The 22877-nt window shown below is 45.9% G+C and overlaps 1 protein-coding gene across 4 annotated transcripts in view; it reads left to right on the forward strand.

Moving 5' to 3' along the window:
* The window catches only part of xdh (xanthine dehydrogenase), an 81018-nt gene extending 65965 nt beyond the window's left edge, over positions 1 to 15053 (forward strand). For all 4 annotated transcript variants that reach the window (XM_064928768.1, XM_064928767.1, XM_064928766.1 and 1 more), the window contains 12 exons: positions 1743 to 1829; positions 2104 to 2295; positions 2567 to 2712; positions 3271 to 3352; positions 3520 to 3615; positions 7956 to 8084; positions 8735 to 8809; positions 12013 to 12065; positions 12445 to 12559; positions 12668 to 12922; positions 13510 to 13677; positions 13759 to 15053. In XM_064928768.1, the coding sequence (XP_064784840.1) occupies positions 1743 to 1829; positions 2104 to 2295; positions 2567 to 2712; positions 3271 to 3352; positions 3520 to 3615; positions 7956 to 8084; positions 8735 to 8809; positions 12013 to 12065; positions 12445 to 12559; positions 12668 to 12922; positions 13510 to 13677; positions 13759 to 13809 (1449 nt within the window). In that variant the 3' untranslated portion in view covers positions 13810 to 15053. The remainder of the gene's footprint in view (positions 1 to 1742; positions 1830 to 2103; positions 2296 to 2566; positions 2713 to 3270; positions 3353 to 3519; positions 3616 to 7955; positions 8085 to 8734; positions 8810 to 12012; positions 12066 to 12444; positions 12560 to 12667; positions 12923 to 13509; positions 13678 to 13758) is intronic.
* The last annotated feature ends 7824 nt before the right edge of the window (positions 15054 to 22877 follow it).

A 22877-nucleotide genomic window follows, 5' to 3' on the forward strand; every position in this document is an offset into this window, starting at 1 on the left:
GATAGGCTACCACATGGATAGTCTACCACGGGGATAGTCTACCACGGGGATAGTCTACCACGGGGATAGTCTACCATGAGGATAGTCTACCACGGGGATAGTCTACCATGAGGATAGTCTACCACGGGGATAGGCTACCACATGGATAGTCTACCACGGGGATAGTCTACCATGGGGATAGTCTACCATGGGGATAGTCTACCATGGGGATAGTCTACAATGGGGATAGTCTACCACAGGGATAGTCTACCATGGGGAGAGTCGACCACGGGGATAGTCTACCATGGGGATAGTCTACCATGGGGATAGTCTACCATGGGGATAGTCTACCATGGGGATAGTCTACCATGGGGATAGTCTACAATGGGGATAGTCTACCACAGGGATAGTCTACCATGGGGATAGTCGACCACGGGGATAGTCTACCATGGGGATAGTCTACCACGGGGATAGTCGACCACGGGGATAGTCTACCACATGGATAGTCTACCACGGGGATAGTCTACCACAGGGATAGTCGACCACGGGGATAGGCTACCACATGGATAGTCTACCACGGGGATAGTCTACCATGGGGATAGTCTACCATGGGGATAGTCTACCATGGGGATAGTCTACAATGGGGATAGTCTACCACGGGGATAGTCTACCATGGGGATAGGGGGGATAGTCTACCATGGGGATAGTCTACCACGGGGATAGTCGACCACGGGGATAGTCTACCATGAGGATAGTCTACCATGGGGATAGTCTACAATGGGGATAGTCTACCACAGGGATAGTCTACCATGGGGATAGTCGACCACGGGGATAGTCTACCACATGGATAGTCTACCACGGGGATAGTCTACCACAGGGATAGTCTACCACAATGATAGGCTACCACAAGGATAGTCTACCACATGGATAGTCTACCATGGGGATAGTCTACCACAATGATAGGCTACCACAAGGATAGTCTACCACATGGATAGTCTACCATGGGGATAGTCTACCACAATGATAGGCTACCACAAGGATAGTCTACCACATGGATAGTCTACCATGGGGATAGTCTACCACAGGGATAGTCTACCACGGGGATAGTCTACCACGGGGATAGTCGACCACGGGGATAGTCTACCATGGGGATAGTCTACCACAGGGATAGTCTACCATGGGGATAGTCTACCACAGGGATAGTCTACCATGGAGATAGTCTACCACAGGGATAGTCTACCATGGGGATAGTCTACCATGGGGATAGTCTACCACATTAATATTAATAATATATTTGCGTTTGTGACTTTTTCTGCAATCGTAAAATATTGAAACATTTTGATCAGCCTTTTCTCAGACAAGTACTTTGAAGACTTCCTAAAAGAAAGATAAAAAGAAGTACAGAAGTAATGTACGTTGATCTTATTTAATTTTGAGGAGAAATGAAGGCTATGGACTAGTGCTCAATATGTACACATAGATATGCAGAACGTGTGCATCTAAAACACACACTGTATAGGCCTACAATACTACCACAATACATTGCATGCTGGCTAGTTAATCTACAGTTTTTTGTCTCTCTCTGTCTCGCTTCGGTCTCTCTCTTTCTGTCTGTCTCTCTCACTTTCTGTCTGTCTCTCTCTGTCTCGCTTCGGTCTCTCTCTCTCTTTCTGTCTGTCTCTCTCACTTTCTGTCTGTCTCTCTCTGTCTCTCTCCATCTCCCTTCGGTCTCTCTCTCTGTGTCTGTCTCTCCGTCTCCCTAGGTGGGCTTTATGAAGTCAGGTAAAGTGGTGGCTCTGGAAGTGACCTACTACAGCAACGCAGGCAACTCCATGGACCTCTCTCTCTCAGTGAGTACACACACAAACACACACACACACACAGGCTCACACACAGACGCACACACACACGCACACACACACACACACACACACACACACACACACACACACACACACACACACACACACACACACACACTGTTTTAACTCTCAAACCTCTGTTATAAAGTCTGTGTGTGTGTGTGTGTGTGTGTGTGTGTGTGTGTGTGTGTGTGTGTGTGTGTGTGTGTGTGTGTGTGTGTGTGTGTGTGTGTGTGTGTGTGTGTGTGTGTGTGTGCTCTAGATCATGGAGCGTGCGTTGTTCCACATGGAGAACTCTTACAGCGTCGCTAACATTAGAGGGCGTGGCTACGTATGTAAGACACACCTCCCGTCCAACACGGCCTTCCGAGGGTTTGGCGGGCCACAAGGAATGTTGATTGCTGAGAGTTGGATGAGTGACGTAGCTCTGAGCCTCGGGCTGCCCGCTGAACAGGTGCACATACTCACAAACATCGTCTGTGTTTACAAACATTTACTGTCAATCAGTGTAATATCTGTGAGACTTGTCTCAAGTTATTCTGTGTGGGTGTCCATGTGTTTGTGTCTGTGTGTGTGTGTCCTTATGTGTGCGCATGCGTTTGTGCGTGCGTGGGTGTGTGTGTGTGTGTCCCCGTATGTGTGCGCATACGTTTGTGTGTGTGTGTGTGTGTGTGTGTGTGTGTGTGTGTGTGTGTGTGTGTGTGTGTGTGTGTGTGTGTGTGTAGGTACGTCGTCTGAACATGTACACCCAGGGAGAGAGGACCCCTTACAGCCAGATCCTGGATCACATCACTCTGGACCGCTGCTGGGACCAATGTCTGGAGATATCATCCTTCACCCAGCGTAGAGCTGGAATAGAGACATACAACAGGTACACACACACACACACACACACACACACACACACACACACACACACACACACACACACACACACACACACACACGGTCACACACACACACACACACACACACACACACACACACACACACACACACACACACACACACACACGGTCCCACACACACACACACACACACACACGGTCCCACACACACACACACACGGTCACACTCACCCACACACACACTCACCCACACAAACAGTCAACCACACACACACTCACCCACACACTCACCCACACACAGTCACCCACACACGGTCCCACACACACACGGTCCCACCCACACACACACATGGTCACACAAACACACACGGTCACACTCACTCACCCACCCACACACACACACGGTCCCATACACACACGATCCATCCTGGTTTCCATGGTTATTAAAAGAACCAGGCTGTTAGGGACCAGTGTCTGCGTCATGACGTCCTGTGTGTGTTTAGGGACCAGTGTCTGCGTCATGACGTCCTGTGTGTGTTTAGGGACCAGTGTCTGCGTCATGACGTCCTGTGTGTGTTTAGGGACCATCGTTGGACTAAGCGAGGGCTGTCTGTCGTCCCCACCAAGTTTGGCATCAGCTTCACCGCTGCCTTCCTTAACCAGGTCAGCACGCACGCGCGTGTGTGTGTGTGTGTGTGTGTGTGTGTGTGTGTGTGTGTGTGTGTGTGTGTGTGTGTGTGTGTGTGTGTGGTGTGGTGTGGTGTGTGAATTATGTTGGCTGAGTTGTTTGCGTGTGATCAAACATAATTTTATTTGTGTGTACTTTCCAGGCCGGTGCATTGGCTCATATTTACACAGACGGCTCCGTGCTGTTGACTCACGGAGGGACTGAGATGGGACAGGGTCTAAACACCAAGATGGTGCAGGTAGGAGACTGACACACCAAGATGGTGCAGGTAGGAGACTAACACACCAAGATGGTGCAGGTAGGAGACTGACACACCAAGATGGTACAGGTAGGAGATTAGCACACCAAGATGGTGCAGGAAGGAGACTAACACACCAAGATGGTGCAGGTAGGAGACTGACACACCAAGATGGTACAGGTAGGAGACTGACACACCTAGATGGTGCAGGGAGACTAACACACCAAGATGGTGCAGGAAGGAGACTAACACACCAAGATGGTGCAGGTAGGAGACTAACACACCAAGATGGTGCAGGTAGGAGACTGACACACCAAGATGGTACAGGTAGGAGACTGACACACCTAGATGGTGCAGGCAGGACACTAACACACCAAGATGGTGCACGTAGGAGACTAACACACCAAGATGGTGCAGGAAGGAGACTAACACACCAAGATGGTGCAGATAGGAGACTAACACACCAAGATGGTGCAGGTTGGAGACTGACACCAAGATGGTGCACGTAGGAGACTGACACACCAAGATGGTGCAGGTAGGAGACTGACACACCAAGATGGTGCAGGTAGGAGACTAACACACCAAGATGGTGCATGTAGGAGACTAACACACCAAGATGGTGCAGGTAGGAGACTAACACACCAAGATGGTGCAGGTTGGAGACTGACACCAAGATGGTGCACGTAGAAGACTGACACACCAAGATGGTGCAGGTAGGAGACTGACACACCAAGATGGTGCAGGTAGGAGACTAACACACCAAGATGGTGCATGTAGGAGACTAACACACCAAGATGGTGCAGGTAGGAGACTAACACACCAAGATGGTGCAGGCAGGACACTAACACACCAAGTGTAGTTCTCATTTCTGTATAAGGCTTACAATACAGGATAAAATGTTGCTAATGTATGTCACATGATTTAAAACACAGGGCCCTATAATGACAGTTAGACATTCAGCAGGATTTTAATCAACAAACGCAATATCGGCCAACATTGTTTTGACATTTGTAACGGAAAAGGCAGATATAGGAGACATTTTCTCAACTTTGTCAAGATTTTATCCGTTCGACAAGAGCACATTTTTTTTCTTATGTCGAACTTTCCCTTATTGCGACAAATGACGATGGAAACAATGTTTTTCGAATAAACGATGATTGACTAATAATTTGGGGATATCTGGGCACAGCTGCATATGCAACTCAAAAATGTTCGCTAGGAAACCCATAACCTAATAGCCTATGTAAATTATGGTGACAATGACTTGTGATGAAAATAAACAGATGGGAAGTTAACACGGGCTTTTTAAACCTCCTGTTGTGTTCGTTTCATGCTAATTCATTCCTTGTTCCCGGTCCACAATGACCACCCCGTTATAGCTGATTATAAATCCATATTATCACCTAATTTTGTGTGTGTGTGTGTGTGTGTGTGTGTGTGTGTGTGTGTGTGTGTGTGTGTGTGTGTGTGTGTGTGTGTGTGTGTGTGTGTGTGTGTGTGTGTGTGTGTAACCAGTGCTGCACTACACCGCTGTAGCTCTGCGTTGTGTGTGGTTGATTGAGACTATAGACGTGGGACTTTGGAGATCATGTAGTTTTAATTAAGCAGAATTCACTCTCTGCATCCTCCATCTGCATCCAGAAGGAAATAAAACATTTGTAGAGCCACATATGTTCTGAGAATCGTCACCTCTTTCTACAACAGATGAACAATAGGAGGGACTGGATCATTCGAGGAGCTGGCCATCGTTCACACATACAATAGCCTGCTAATACCTTAGCTTGCTATGAACCACATGTTGAATTCAGAATGTTGATATCGTCCTAAAAAGTAGTTACAAGTACATCGTAACAATACCATCCACTTATGAGTAACCTCTAAATATACAACATTATTCATGAACAAAACACTGTGTGTGACTTTGTGCTTAATTAAAAGAGTCAAACTTTTCTGAAGACGACAGAAAAAGCGTGCCGACCTCTCAGTGCATCAAAATGATTTGAGCAGAAGCACGCAGGGCAACACGTTAGTACACACTCCCCTACTCCCAGGGCAACACGTTAGTACACACTCCCCTACTCCCAGGGCAACACGTTAGTACACACTCCCCTACTCCCAGGGCAACACGTTAGTACACACTCCCCTACTCCCAGGGCAACACGTTAGTACACACTCCCATACTCCCAGGGCAACACGTTAGTACACACTCCCCTACTCCCAAGGCAACACGTTAGTACACACTCCCCGACTCCCAGGGCAACACGTTAGTACACACTCCCCTACTCCCAGGGCAACACGTTAGTACACACTCCCCTACTCCCAGGGCAACACGTTAGTACACACTCCCATACTCCCAGGGCAACACGTTAGTACACACTCCCCTACTCCCAGGGCAACACGTTAGTACACACTCCCCGACTCCCAGGGCAACACGTTAGTACACACTCCCCTACTCCCAGGGCAACACGTTAGTACACACTCCCCTACTCCCAGGAGGCCGGCATGCATCATAACAAATCAAATCAACACAACATATTAATATATGAACCTGGTGATATTCACATAGTACTTTAACAACTGGTACATGTGCTCAAACACACATGGGGGTCGGGGAGAGGAAGTGTGTCCATCTGATGAATGGGCATGTGCCGGAACTCACTTTTAAAAACTAATTTGTAGTCTCACCCATTAATTTCTAATGAACGCCACAGGTGTACAAAAGTTAAATAGAACACCCAAAGTGTAATGAAATTCATCAAATTGTATTTCGTGTGTTCAGATGCCCTTTGTGGACAAAGTCATGTGACCTCACGTGTAAATAGGTCCAATTCCACCAGAACACAGCAGGAGGGTTAAGAAGCATAAATATATGTTATTTCTACAGACCTCACAGATTGATCAAATTAATTAGATCCATTGATTTACGGCCTGTAGGGCGGGAGGGAGGGGGGGGGGGCTTGCTGATATTTTAATTATAATATGCTCGGTTAATTATAATATGCTCGGTTAATTATAATATGCTCGGTTAATTATAATATGCTCGGTTAATTATAATATGCTCGGTTAATTATAATATGCTCGGTTAATTATAATATGATCGGTTAATTATAATATGCTCGGTTAATTATAATATGCTCGGGTTAATTATAATATGCTCGGTTAATTATAATATGCTCGGTTAATTATAATATGCTCGGTTAATTATAATATGCTCGGTTAATTATAATATGCTCGGTTAATTATAATATGCTCGGGTTAATTATAATATGCTCGGTTAATTATAATATGCTCGGTTAATTATAATATGCTCGGTTAATTATAATATGCTCGGTTAATTATAATATGCTCAGTTAATTATAATATGCTCGGTTAATTATAATATGCCGACTGCTTACAAAATATAAACATGTAAATATACAGATAATGTTTCTTTGCAGGATAATGGTTGTCCTGACCTTCAAGGCTTGAATTGATTTTCTGGTCGGCTGGATGCAAGTTTCACCATCCAGTTATTTCAGAACTATAGGACTGTACATTTCATCATGGCACGGTTCATCATGGCACGGTTCATCATGGCGCGGTTCGTCACGGCGCGGTTCGTCACGGCGCGGTTCGTCACGGCGCGGTTCGTCACGGCGCGGTTCGTCACGGCGCGGTTCGTCACGGCGCGGTTCGTCACGGCGCGGTTCGTCATGTCATGGCGCGGTTCGTCATGGCACTGTTCGTCACGGCGCGGTTCGTCACGGCGCGGTTCGTCACGGCGCGGTTCGTCACGGCGCGGTTCGTCACGGCGCGGTTCGTCACGGCACGGTTCGTCACGGCACGGTTCGTCACGGCACGGTTCGTCACGGCACAGTTCATCATGGCACGGTTCATCATGACACGGTTCATCATGGCGCGGTTCATCATGGCACGGTTCATCATGGCACGGTTCGTGGCGCGATGTTTTGCAGAGGAGAATTATTGGAATATTAGTCAGTTATTGCATTTAATCCACGCTGGCTTTCGTGGGACATGAACCAGATAAGTGGGGGACACAGGCTGTCACTCATGTATTAATGCACAATTTGCCTAAATAAGTCACGGAAATATTTCAACCACTGTATTTTTTTGGGGGGAGGATTTTTTTTTGTTCGTTGTTGGTGTTACGTCATTACGTTAAGCTGGCAATTGTCGCATCCTATTTTCTACGTGTCGACAAAGAATCACCAGAGAAGTTAGTGGAAACAGAGCTCTCTCTCTCTATAGAGCTGATATTTAAACTACTACACTAGTACACTAGTTATTCACTGGATAATTAAATACATCCACATATTTGTGTGTGTGTGTGTGTGTGTCAGGTGGCCAGTAGGACCCTGGGTATCCCCAGCAGTAAGATCCACATCACAGAGACCAGCACCAACACTGTTCCCAACACCAGCCCTACTGCTGCCTCTGCTTCCTCCGACCTCAACGGAGCCGCTGTGCATGTAAGACAGACTCACACACACTCCCCTGCTGCTTTCAATATCCTTTACTGCAGACAATCTTCTAACCAATCTCTCTCCCTCTCTCTCTCTCCCTCTCCCCCTCCCTCTCCCTCTCCCCCTCCCTCTCCCCCTCCCTCTCCCTCTCTCTCTCTCTCCCTCTCCCCTCCCTCTCCCTCTCTCTCTCTCTCCCTCTCTCTCTCCCTCTCTCTCTCTCTCCCTCTCTCTCTCCCTCTCTCTCTCCCTCTCTCTCTCTCCCTCTCCCCCTCCCTCTCCCTCTCCCTCTCCCCCTCCCTCTCCCTCTCTCTCTCTCTCCCTCTCCCCCTCCCTCTCCCCCCTCTCTCTCTCTCTCCCTCTCTCTCTCCTCTCTCTCCCTCTCTCTCTCCTCTCTCTCTCTCTCTCCCTCTTTCTCTCTCTCTCTCCCTCTCTCTCCCTCTCCCTCTCTCTCTCTCTCCCTCTCTCTCTCTCCCTCTCTCTCTCTCTCCCTCTCTCTCTCCCTCTCTCTCTCCCTCTCCCTCTCTCTCTCTCTCTCTCTCCCTCTCTCCCTCTCTCCCTCTCTCTCTCTCTCTCTCCCTCTCTCTCCCTCTCTCTCCCTCTCTCTCCCTCTCTCTCTCTCTCTCTCTCTCTCTCTCTCCCTCTCCCTCTCTCTCTAGAATGCGTGTGAGATCCTACTCCACCGTCTAGAACCCTACAAGACCAAGAATCCTAAAGGATGCTGGGAGGACTGGGTCAGTACCTGTCAATCATATACAGTCTTATTTCGAATTGGATGGTTTCATTTGCTCGTCTTTAAAATCCCAATACAGTTAAAATGCAGTTATTTCCTGTGTTTTGTATCATATTGTACAACAGCTGATGAAACTAGCATTGTAGAGTGTGAAAAAGGTGCTAAATCCTGATAGTTGTTGGTTGAAAATACAATTTACACAGGAACTTCTAATCAGCAGGTTTTTCATGGGTGAAGTTTTGGCTCACCTAGTGGCATTACCAGGCAGTTTAAGATAATAGACAAATAACAAAGATAGTTCCAAGCCCCTCTGCCAATAGTTATTAGATTTTACGTTACATATCCTACCCATCCTTCCAATTAGGTCCCTCACTCAGACCTGTCCGGGACAGTCCTAGCTAAATTCAGGCTTGGGAAAGTACTTTTAGGCAAAAACCAGTAGTGTACACTACCGGTTAAAAGTTTTAGAACACCTACCCATTCAAGGTTTTTCTTTATTTTTTACTATTCTTTACATTGTAGAATAAGAGTGAAGAAATCCAAACTATGAAATAACACATGAAATCATGTGGTAACCAAAAAAGTGTTCATGTAATGCTCCGGGTGTCGTGGGTGTGGAGTCAAATGCAGGAGACAGAGAGTTCAATGCTGTGCGTCTTTAATAGCACCAACGCACCACAGGGTGCTCACAATAGTTACGTTCCCAAACACAGGGAATCAAAATGTACAACGAAAAATTCACGACCAAGTACTAACACGTACCTCTACAACAGAGCCGAAGGTTACACTGAAATAATCCCGCACAACAACCAGGCGGGCCGGCTGTCTAATAAAGACAAACTAATTAACTTCTTGAAACTCCCCATCCCGGATCCGGGTTTGTGACTAAAGCCTCAGGCTCATTAGCATAACGCAACGTTAACGATTTCTGAAAATCGCAAATAAAATGAAAATAATGCGTCTGCTCTCAAGCTTAGCCTTTTCTTAACAACACTGTCATCTCAGATTTTCAAAATATGCTTTTGAACCATAGAAATTGACTAATTTGTGTAAGAGTAAGCAAAGCTAGCATAGCATTTTGAGTAGCATTTAGCACGCAACATTTTCACAAAAACCAGATAACCAAATAAATAAAATCATTTACCTTTGAAGAGCTTCTGATGTTTTCAATGAGGAGACTCTCAGTTACATACCAAATGCGCAGTTTTTCCTGAAAGCGTCTGTGTGTAGGAGAAATCGTTCTGTTTTCTACATTGCGTCTGGCTACCGAAACGAACCGAAAATTCAGTCACCTACAACGTAAAACTTTTTCCGGATTAACTACATAATATCGACCGAAACATGGCAAACGTTGTTTGGAATCAATCCTCAAGGTGTTTTTTCACATATCTCTTCATTGATGTGCAGTTCGTGGAAGCTTGCTTTCCTCTCTGTATCGTATGGAAAAATACTGGCAGGTGACTTTTGCGCACCAATTTCGGCGCAGGACACCGGGCGGACACCTGGTAAATGTGGTCTCTTATGGTCAATCTTCCAATGATCTGCCTACAAATACGTCACAATGCTGCAGACACCTTGGGGAAACGACAGAAAGGGCAGGCTCATTCCTCTTGCATTCACAGCCGTATAAGGAGACAATGGAAAACAGAGCCTCAAAAATCCTTGTCATTTCCTGGATGCCATCTCATCTTGGTTTTGCCTGAAGCTCACGTTCTAGGGCACGCACAGAGAATATCTTGGTATTTCTGGACACGTCAGAGTGTTTTCTTTCGAATGGTATCAATTATATGCATAGTCGAGCAAAATATCTTGTTTAAAACGGGAACGTTTTTCATCCAAAAATGAAATAGCGCCCCCATAGATGTAAGAGGTTAAACATAAACAGGTGCTACCAATAAACATACAAGGAGGGGGAGGAAAGACAATCAGTGGCAGCTAATAGGCCGGTGACGCCGAGCGCCACCCGCCCGTGAAAGGGAACCACCCCCGGTCGGACTCGTGACAGTTAAACAAATTAAAATTGAGTTTATATCTGAGATTCTTCAAGTAGCCACCCTTTGACTTGATGACATCTTTGCACACTCTTGGCATTCTCTCAACCAGCTTCATGAGGTAGACACATGGAATGCATTCCAATTAACTGGTGTGCCTTCTTAAAAGTTAATTTGTGGAATTTCTTTCCTTCTTAATGCGTTTGACAATCAGTTGTATTGTGACAAGGTAGGGTTGGTATACAGAAGATAGCCCTATTTGGTAAAAGGCCAAGTCCATATTATGGCAAGAACAGCTCAAATTAGCAAAGAGAAATGACAGTCCATCATTACTTTTAGACATGAAGGTCAGTCAATCCGGAATATTTCAAGAACTTTGAAAGTTTCTTCAAGTGTAGTTGCAAAAACCAAGAGCAATGATGAAACTGTCTCTCATGAGGACTGCCACAGGAAAGGAAGACCCAGAGTTACCTCTGCTGCAGAGGATAAGTTCAGCAGGGTAGCCTCGTGGTTAGAGCGTTGGACGAGCAACCAAAAGGTTGCAAGTTCAAATCACCGAGCTGACAAAGTACTAATCTGTCGTTCTGTCCCTGAACAGGCAGTTAACCCACTGTTCCTAGGCAGTCATTGAAAATAAGAATTTGTTCTTAACTGACTTGTCTAATTAAATAAAAATTTTCAGTTACCAGCATCAGAAATTGCAGCCCAAATAAATGCTGCACAGAGATCAAGCAATATCAACTGTTCAGAGGAGACTGTGAATCAGGCCTTCATGGTTGAATTACTGCAAAGAAACCACTACTAAAGGACACCAATAAGAAGAAGTCTGGAAATCTGTCCTTTGGTCTGGAGTCCAAATTGGAGATTTTTGGTTCCAACCGCTGTGTCTTTGTGAGATGCGGTTTGGATAGAACAGATGATCTCTGCATGTGTATTTCCCACCGTGAAGCATGGAGGAGGTGGTGTGATGTTGTGGGGGGTGCTTGTGGTGACACTGTCTGTAGAAAATAGTACAAATAAAGGAAACACCTTGAATGTGTCCAAACTTTTGACTGGTAGTTTTTAATGGAAAACTATTATAGTAAGGTATGAAATTGTTACCCAGAAATGATTTGATATAGAGATAAAAATGGTTGAATTGGGCCTTTAACCCAGAGTGCCCTTCCTTTTAAACATTGTGTGTTTTAATCAATTACTCATTATCTGTTTTCAGGTGAACGCTGCCTACTTTGACCGGGTCAATCTGTCTGCTAATGGATTCTACAAGTACGTTACCTGGAACACAGACACAATAAAATAACACGCAGTGTATTATTACCAAACCTGTTTAAACAATAAATGAATATTTTTTTTTTCCCCCAAATAGTTTGCCTGTGAGGCAACACAATAAACTACCATAGCTGGTTGCTAGCTTGCTACAATGCTGCTAAATGCTAGCTAATCTGCAATTGCTAGCTAGGCTAAATAGCTGTTCTAGAATGTTGCTAAATGCTAGGTAGGCTACAAATGCTTGCTAGACTACAAATGTTCAATTGTTAGGCTAACTGCTAGCTAGGCTACAATGTTGCTAAATGGCACAACTGGAACCGAAACTCACCAGAAAGATTGCTTGGTGTAATGAACTGTTTATTTATGTCTTCCTCAGGACGCCAGACCTTGGTTATGACTTTGAGACCAACACAGGTCGTCCTTTCAACTACTTCAGTTATGGAGTGGCCTGCTCTGAGGTGGAGATAGACTGTCTGACCGGCAGCCACAAGGTGAGTGATGCGCTAGTGTGTGTTTTCCACTTCTCATGCGTACTTGAGAGATCTTAGGACTGCATCGATTGATAAGACATGAACCAATATCCTCCATCTCTCCATTAGAACATTCATACGTCCATCGTCATAGATGTGGGGAATAGTCTGAACCCAGCTCTGGACATAGGACAGGTAGAGGGGGGCTTTATGCAGGGTGTGGGTCTGTACACCCTGGAGGAGCTGAAGTATTCTCCCGAGGGATACCTGTTCACGCGAGGACCAGGCATGTACAAGATCCCCGCCTTTGGAGACATCCCCACTGACCTCACAGTGTCTCTGCTCCGAGACGCCCCCAACGACAAGGCCATATTCTCCTCCAAGGTAGGGACTCTTATTGTGAAGGAAGCCCTCTTTCTATTCTTGTGGAACCCCCGTTTAATTAATCATACTTAACACTCCTCGCTCTCTCTATCTCTGTCTCTATCCATCTGTCTATCCATCTGTCTATCCATCTGTCTATCTATCTATCTATCTATCTATCTATCTATCCATCTATCCATCTATCCATCTATCCATCTATCCATCTATCCATCTATCTATCTATCTATCTATCTATCTATCTATCTATCTATCTATCTATCTATCTATCTATCTATCTATCTATCTATCTATCTATCTATCCATCTATCCATCTATCCATCTGTCTATCTATCCATCTATCCATCTATCTATCTATCTATCTATCTATCTATCTATCTATCCATCTATCCATCTATCCATCTATCTATCTATCTATCTATCTATCTATCTATCTATCTATCTATCTATCTATCTATCTATCTATCTATCTATCTATCTATCTATCTATCTATCTATCTATCTATCTATCTATCTATCTATCTATCTATCTATCTATCTATCTATCTATCTATCTATCTATCTATCTATCTATCTATCTATCTATCTAGGCGATAGGTGAGCCTCCTCTCTTCCTTGCGGCCTCTGTGTTTTTTGCCATTAAAGATGGCATCACCGCTGCCAGGAAGGAGTCAGGCCTTAGTGGGCCCTTCAGATTGGACAGCCCGGCCACACCTGAGAGGATACGCAACGCCTGCGAGGATCGCTTCACCAAACTGGTATGTTCATCACATCTCTAACAGTCCTTGAATAAAACTATGGAGACACACACTGATCTGTTGGTGTTGTTTTGGTTCCAGTGCCCCCCTGCAGAGCCAGGCACCTTCACTCCATGGGCTGTCGTAGTGTAAGACGACTGGAACTAGAGAGAGAAGACATGCAGAGGAGAGAGAGAAGAGGGGAGAGACGGAGCGGGAAAATAATAGGATAGCAAGCCAATAGAGAAGGTTAATCTGTTCCAAAATGATGCCATTCAATTCCTTTGTCTCAGTCTGAGGAAATGGCTGTTCTAATCAGTTCGTCATGGAGACAGAACCCTAATCAGTTTGTCATGGAGACAGAACCCTAATCAGTTTGGAATGGAGACAGAACCCTAATCAGTTCGTCATGGAGACAGAACCCTAATCAGTTCGTCATGGAGACAGAACCCTAATCAGTTTGGAATGGAGACAGAACCCTAATCAGTTTGGAACTCTTACCCTAACACACACATGGGTGGGATCTCGGTAGTGTAAAGGGGCATCATCTCCTTGTCTCCTGTCTGTCATCCTTACTGAGCTGAGAATTCAGAACAATATAGTGGATGCTGGGGGTTCTGCTTTCACCTGTCCACTAGCTTTAGATCAGTGAAGAGGAAGAGACTATTAAAGATGAAGCACAGATCTGAAGCCTACCTGGCTATCAGCACTTTGACCTAGGAAGCAGTCCTAGTCCGGTTCCCCACATAGCCGCCATGGTGCTTTCCGAAATAGGTCAGGAGGCCACAGATTCTGATTGGAGGAAAGTGTCGCTGAGGCCGCGGGAACCAGACCAATCACACACCACTGTAACTGTTGATTTATCTTTTTCAAGGGATGTCAATCATTTTCAGACCTCACTGCATATCATATACAAGTGACCTATGATCAATTCAATATCTGCAATGATGCCTGTTATATGTCTTTATCAAATAAGTCAACATCTTCTAGTTGTGTGTAAAAGAGCTGATATGTGTGTGTTAAATTTAATATAATTTCCTAAATGTATGATATTTTATACATATTAATTTAATTTGCCTTTTGCTAGCAGAAATAGTGATTTTTATTTAGTGATTATGTTGAGTAATAGAGTTTTATAGGAATCATTTGTTTAATTTGTTTTATGTGTAATCTCAGGTTTTAGTAAAACAGCACCATCTGGTGGCCGGTAGTGTGTCTGCGGTGATACTGTTTTCAATTCAATTTAGTTAAAAAAGTACTTGACTGACACAGAATAACTCAATTACTTCAACTACTTGATAAGACTGAGACAAAAAAATGTAATTGAAGAATTAGCTTTATTTTACATTTCAATAATGTACGGAGTTTGTCTGTTGAATAAACATAGATTTCCAATCCCCTGGCTCTGTCCTCTGACTGTGTGTTAGGCTGTATATAAGTGCTTGCTATGTGGTGTGTATACACCCATTCATATTAGAGGATTTGGCTATTTCAGTCACACCCGTTGCTGACAGGTGTATATAGTCAAGCACACAGCTATGCAATCTCCATAGACAAACATTGGCAGTAGAACGGCCCGTACTGAGAGCTCAGTGACTTTCAACGTGACACCATCATAGTATGTCACCCTTTCCAACAAGTCAGTTAGTCAAATTTCTGCCCGACTAGAGCTTCCCTCCGGTCAACAGAAAGTGCTGTTATTGTGAAGTGGAAAGATCCAGGAGCAACAACGGCTCAGTCGCAAAGTGGTAGTCAACGCAAGCTCACAGAACGTAAAATGTACTTAGCCTAACCCCTTGACTAACTCTACGTTAAAGCTGATAAGAGAGAGTCCAGAGAGCCATGAAGAAGAGACAAGATTGAGCCATTGTGATTTACAGAATAAAATAGTCATGGAACCTGTGTAGCTGACTGTTCAGATAGAAACTCCTTCCTCCCATTGGTAGTCTCCTGTCTTCTGACCTGTAGTCTCTACAGAGTGAAAACACTTCCTCATGTTGGTTTCTTTATATTCAGTTGTCACTCACTCTATATTCTCTGATCTGCCTATCCCTAGTGCTCACCTGCTAAGCAGTGAAATGGACCCTGTTATTTACACACACGCGCACACACACACACACACACACACACACACACACACACACACACACACACACATTGCATGTGTATTTCCTGTGTGTTTGTATTTCTATGTAACCAGTGTGATATGGATCTGTGTTCATTCAAAAAGCTGCTGGTGATAAATAGAATCATGTCCTTTTAACAGTGGATCATACGCACAGTACAGTATGGACACAGCACAGTATGGACACAGCACACTCATTGAAAAACAATCCCTCTTTTTCTTTATTTTACTAGGCAAGTCAGTTAAGAACAAATTCTTATTTTCAATGACGGCCTAGGAACATTGGGTTTACCGCCTGTTCGGGGGCAGAATGACAGATTTGTACCTTGTCAGCTCGGGGATTTGAACTTGCAACCTTCCGGTTACTAGTCCAATGCTCTAACCACTAGGCTACCCTGCCGCCTCTAATAACAAGTCATTGAACACAATCTGAAAGATAGACATTTTAAATGTCTGTTAAATGTCTGTTACAATTGCAACACACTCGCCCGATGCATTACTTAATCTAGAATACTTTTCCCCCATTTTAATCCAGGTGTACAATGGGGCAGAAAAGTATTTAGTCAGCCACCAATTGTGCAAGTTCTCCCACTTAAAAAGATGAGAGAGGCCTTTAATTCTAATCATAGGTACACTTTAACTATGACAGACAAAATGAGAAGGAAAAAAATCCAGAAAATCACATTGTAGGATTTTTAATGAATTTATTTGCAAATTATGGTGGAAAATAAGTATTTGGTCAAAAGTGCTTCCCAACTCCAGTCCTCCAGTCTTCCCAACAGTGTTTCCCAACTCCAGTCCTCCAGTCACCCCAACAGTGTTTCCCAACTCCAGTCCTCCAGTCCCCCCAACAGTGTTTTCCAACTCAATATTAGGAAGGTGTCTCTGATGTTTGATATATTGTATATAATCACTATTAATTGAATAGGATCTCTGTGGGCCCAGTCATGATGTTTTCGTCAGGGAAGTTTCAGGGAAGTCCCAGATGCAGACTGTGTCGAAGAAATACATGTTTATTTATAGTACAGGGGCAAGCAAACGACAGGTCAAAGGCCGTCAGAGGTCAATAATCCAGGAGGGTGCAAAAGGCAGAACGGTAGACAGTCTCGGGGTCAGGGCAGGCAGGGGTCAATAATCCAGAGAGGTGGGCAAGGTATAGAACGGCAGGCAGGCTCAGGGTCAGGGCAGGCAGGGGTCAAAACTGGGAAGGACTAGAAAAACAGGAGCCAGAACAGATGAGCAGGGGAACAAAAGCTGGAAGGTTTCACGAAACAAAACAAACTTGCAAAAGACAACCAGAAAACACATGAACCCTGCAGCTAGGGAATCCTCAATGTAGGTCTCCATAGCCTTGGTCTCCGGACCCAACAGAGAGTACAGTCGTCCCCGGGGCAGAGTGGTGCCTGGGAGAAGGTCAATCCCACAGTCATATGGTTGGCAGAAGCGAAGTGGCCCAGGCCTTACCAAACACCTCCTGGAGGGTCCTGGTACTCTGTGGGAATGGCAACTTCCAAGCACCCGGGAAGACACCCCGGGGCAGGCTGCGGTGACTTCAGGTAATGGGGATGGCAGAACGGGCTCCAGCCCATGATGGCACCAGCAGACCAGTCAATGAGGGGATTGTGTTGCTGGAACCAGGAGAATCCCAATACCACGGGAACCTGGGGAGACTTAATGAGCAGTAACTGGATCGTTCGCTGTGGTTCCCTGACACACTTATGTTGATGGGGGTAGTATTGTGGGTGACCCTGCCTATAGAGCGCCAGTCTAGTGCTCTAGTGTCCATGGGAATGGAGAGGGGCTGAGTGGGGATATCAGAAGCCAGGATAGTGTCCATAAACGCCCCAGAGTCTATGAGTACCGGAAGAGATTTCGATTGGTTCCCCCACAGCAACCTGGCATGAAAAGGGATGCGAGTAAGGGCAGATGAAAAGTTATCGATATGGCCCACAAGAGTATTCGCTTCTACCGGTATAGCCTGGTCTTTTAGCGGACAGGTGGAGACTAAATGACCAGTAGTCCCGCAATACAGGCAGCTCTTAGTGTGAAGCCTCAGAGTCAAGGTGGAATCCTTGGACGTGCGAGTGAAATCAAATTTCCTCTCCTTCCTTCATCCCAGTAGTTGCCCATCGATTCAAATGGTCAAGGCGATGACAGAGTCAAGATCCGTCAGTAGTTCCCGGGCTGCAAGCTCTTCCTTCACTTCCTCCGATACTCCGTGCAGGAACATGTCGAACAATGCCTCTGAGTTCCAGGCACTCAGCCATCAACGTGCAAAAATCCACCCCGTAGTCTGCCACACTACGGGAGTCTTATGAGCAGCCTCTCTCCCGAACAAAGGAGAATTAAATACCTTTCGAACTTCCTCCAATAACTCCCCCAGACTGAGTTAGACGGTGGATTGTTGCTCCCACACCACCTTGGCCCACGCGAGTGCCCTGCTGGACATCAGCGTTAAATGTACGCTGTCCTCGAGCGGTCCGAAAAACGCTGCAGCTCAAAAATGAGGGAGCACTGGGAGAGAAAAGCCCAGCAGGTTCTGGAATCTCCAGCGTAGCGCTGCGGAGTTCGTAAGCGGGGTTCTCAGGACACTGGGGTAGGCTGGGAGATTACGGGTGTGACGCTAGAGTATTGTGATTTAAAAACATCTCACGTACACAGCCCCATGTTGGACCAATAACACAATCGCTGTTGGGGAACGCCGTACCGACTCAGGCAGGCGCCTCAGTCAGTGCAGCTCAGACCCATGCTGCGTTCACAGAGGGCTGGAACCACAAGGTTACAAGTATAACCAAAGTGTCGGTGCCCCCGATACTCACAGAATGTGCCAATATTACCTCCCCCTTTGGGGTGGGGTGGGGCCAGTGTCAGGGGACAGCGGTGGCTTGGGCCATAGAGGAATACGGGTCCTTCCTACTTTCAGTACCACAGCTTTGCGCTCTCCCACTCTCAGGGCATCACTCGGAGTGGCAGCAAAGCTGCACCCTCTCCTCCTGGCTAAGTCGGACGCTGGAGAAAGGTTATGGTATCCAATTCCATCGAACTCCGGGCGTGGTGATGAAGACACCTGAGAAAGAATCCGATCATGTGAAGGAGATTACTGAAGTTTTGGTGAAGAAGGCTGTCACAAAAGAGCAAAAGAACAGCAGGCAATATTCCGGGGGGGAATGAGGCCGATATCAGATTTACGCACTCTCAACGAGAGCATAGCCAAATGGCCCTTTCGAAAGCCTAAAGGCATAATTCCATGTGCCGATGTATCCACATCACAGGATGTTTCTCCGTTTCCAAGGCGTACGAGTATGTGAGGATACCATTTGGGTACACACTGGCAACTCGCACCTTTTCCAAATGCGTGGAGGGCTGGCATTAGAACAGTTGCATCATCAAGGGGCAAGGCTACCATCCTACCTAGAAAACCTATTGGTTCTCGCCCCGTCAGCAGAGCTGGGGATCGCACACACGACACAGAGAGTGATTCATCTCACACGTCGCTGTGAATTTGTAAAAGAGCACGCCTTGGCCCAGTCATCGGATTGTCTACCTGGGCTTGCAGCTAGACTCTGTGACTATGAAGGCTTGAATTTCGGATCCTCTGAGGGCTGCCTTGATGCTAGCCCTACGAAGGTTTTATCAGAATCACATGGTGACGGCGCATTCCGTCATGACACTTTTGAGTCTCATGTCGTCTGCCCACTCCATGGTTCCGCTGGGACTTCTGCACATGCACAAAACACAGCAGTGGTTTGTCCAACTACGAATGGACCCAGTGAGGCACCGTCGTCGGTTGTTGGTAGTTCCCCTCTAGCTCAGAGCGGACCTGAACTATTGGAGAGACCCGTGCGTTCTGACGGTGTTCCCAATGGGCAGATTGTCCTCCTACATTCCAGTGTTTACAGACGCTTGTCTGACTGGTTGTGGATGGACATGTCAGGCTCGGGCGGTAGGGGTTGAGTGACCTCCCTCGGGACGCGACATCAACCTCCTGGAGTTGGAGACAGTTCTGTTGGTTCTGACCCGCTTCATGTCTACCCTATGGGGTCGCGACGTGTTGGTCTGGTCAGACAAGTGAACCACAGTAGACTACATAAATCGCCAAGGAGGAGTCAGGTCTCCTGCACTCCACCTGCTGCCGGAGGAATTGTGGCTGTGAGCACCTTCGCTCGTTGACAGCAGCACACATTCCAGGCTGTCAGAACTTCAGAGCGGACATCTAGAGGGTCCCCGAGACGACGAGTGGCAGCTGCACTCCAACATTGTTCTCCAAATATGGCAATGGTTCGGGAGAGCCGAGGCGCACGTGTTGACACACAGTGTCCCCTATGGTTTTCCCTACGAGCCCAGGACGAACCGCCACGAGGGATAGACGCTTTTACCCTCCAACGGCCGGATGTTCGCCTGTACACATTTCCACCGCTGTCCTGCATTCTCCCACTGCGTGAGAACAGGAGGGCTGTCAATCATATTGATAGACTTCGATTGCCCAGGTGCTCTGTGGTATGCGAAGAATGTTGATTGCACCATCATGGCCAATTTCACATGGAGAGGACGCAATTGCTCGGGCGGAGGGCATGATATAGCAATTTCCTCTAATTGGCCAGCCGCTGAGAGTTTGGGCCCTGAGAGGGACAGGCTAGAGTGCAGTGGGTTATCTGATTCAGAACCGTACAGAGTGCGCATGCCAGTTCCACATCCAGGACGTATGACACTTAGCACCTTGGCGTGCTAAGTGCAGCACACACCAATGATTAGGTCATCACCTCAGTTGTTTTACGGTGCTAGTATACTTGGTAGACCACATTCTAAACAATGGCTGTCTCTTCGGCTTTGTGAAGGCATTGAGACGGGTTATGAGGCAGCATGGCGGTCGCTGCCTCAGGGAGTCAGAGCCCACTCCACTCGTAGAGTAGCGGCGTCTACGGCCCTTTTCAGAGGAAAAGGGATAGAGGATATTTGTGCAGCGGCGTCGTGGTAGTCACTGACTCCTTTCATCCGATTCTACCTGTTAGACATGTCGTCCAACTCTCCAGCTTGCTCTGTACTCAGCGTGGCTAAATTGAGAACTTGAGTCAAGAAGAGATGCAGGACTATTGGGTGAGGTTCCCATTAAGTCCGCTCTCCTTTTTTTGTTGTTGTCAGAGAGTAAGACACTTGCGACATGACCTTTGTTTGACACTGTCAGTACAGAAGGGGCTGTCGAGACTGCCCACCAGTGTAGCACTGTGTTGGTGCAGAGTGATGAGGGAAATAGTGCTGTAACTAGTGTTGCTTTACTATTAGACCGGTCGCTGGAATTGATGGAACACTGAGGTGTCATCTATCTGCTGAGGCAGAGTAGTTGGACAGTATTCTATTTTCTGCGCACAAATCATTGGCTTAGCCTATGGATTGAGTGAGGCGGGTAACACTGAGGAATCAGTGAGTAGGTTCTTCAAAATTGATTCAGCCAGTACTTAGCTTCGCTGATGGGAAGGCTCGAATTACGGTGGGGAAACGCAGGATCAATGGACAAGGTTTCCATCCGTTTTCTCTTTTTAGAATAAAGTACATGACATGACTGCTGGCTGGGGTGGCACAGTAGAGTCATGTGTTTTTTGTCCTGCCCACAAGTCTATGAATGTGTTTGGTCAGAAAGATTAGAGATAGCCTAGTGGTTAGAGTGTTGGTCTAGGAACCGAAAGGTTGCAAGTTTGAATCCCAGAGGTGACAAGGTAGAAAATCTGTCGTTCTGCCCCTGAACAAGGCAGTTAACCCTCTGTTCTTAGGGCTGTCATTGAAAATAAGAATGTATTCTTAAAACTGTCTTGCCTAATTAAATAAAGTTAAAATAAAAAAAGTTAAATATAGTTCCTGTAACTTGTGTTACAGTAGTATTTGACCAATCTTTAATACCGACAGAGTTGGTTTCGGCAGGGAACACATTTTGGAGCGTTGCTCTCCGCCTTAAACCAATAGGAGCGGAGCTTATATAGGGACAGGTGTGCTCCTATTGGCTGCAAGTGTGTGCATAATTTTTTCTCAGGTTATTCACTGCCTCGGCAGCAGAGGGAAAACCACTCCCCTTTGGGGTGGAGTTCCACCATATAGAATTTTCTGTTTTTTGTTTTGTTTGTCTTGTTTTGTTCTTGTCAATTATTGGCTAAACTTAACCCTACGGGGCTCCACTCCACTCATCGAACTGGAGTTACAACTGTGGTAACTATATTGATTTGTTATGAAATCATAAGAGAATGTGACAATGACACATTCAGAAAATAATTTGTTATACTATTACTGTAGATAAGCTTTTCTGTAGACAAGCTTTTCTTATAATTTTATATAATTTCAGAGACTAAATTATAAACATAAAATCTATGAAAAACACTTTAAAGAAAGGGGGTTGATTTAAACAAAATGTGGTTTTGTGGATTTACAATTTGCCAACCGAAATCATGACATTAGTTATACATTTCAAAGATTTCAGAGTGCTGTCAATAAAGGCTATATAATTCAAAATCATTTTTAACCTGTAAGCGGGGTATATAATTCAAAATCAATTTTCCCAACCAAACAATAGTGTTTCTTTGCAGGCCACAAATTGTCCTCACTTTCAAGAATACATGAACTGATTCAGCTTGCTTTTATCTGGTTGTCTGGTGTGTTTTACCATCCAGGCTGGTAAGTTTCACCATACCGGCTGGTTAGTTTCACTATGCAGAATGGTTAGTTTAACCGTCCAGGCTGGTTTGTTTCACTATGCAGGCTGGTTAGTTTAACCATCCAGGCTGGTTAGTTTAACCATCCAGGCTGGTTAGTTTCACCGTCCAGGCTGGTTAGTTTCACCGTCCAGGCTGGTTAGTTTCACCGTCCAGGCTGGTTAGTTTCACCGTCCAGGTTGGTTAGTTTCACCGTCCAGGCTGGTTAGTTTCACCGTCCAGGCTGGTTAGTTTCACCGTCCAGGCTGGTTAGTTTCACTGTCCAGGTTGGTTAGTTTCACCGTCCAGGCTGGTTAGTTTCACCGTCCAGGCTGGTTAGTTTCACCGTCCAGGCTGGTTAGTTCACTATCCAGGCTGGTTAGTTTCACCGTCCAGGCTGGTTAGTTTGACCATCCAATTAT

Source organism: Oncorhynchus masou, chromosome 21 (genome assembly GCF_036934945.1).
Source record: "Oncorhynchus masou masou isolate Uvic2021 chromosome 21, UVic_Omas_1.1, whole genome shotgun sequence".
In the NCBI taxonomy this organism is placed as follows: Eukaryota; Metazoa; Chordata; class Actinopteri; order Salmoniformes; family Salmonidae; genus Oncorhynchus; species Oncorhynchus masou.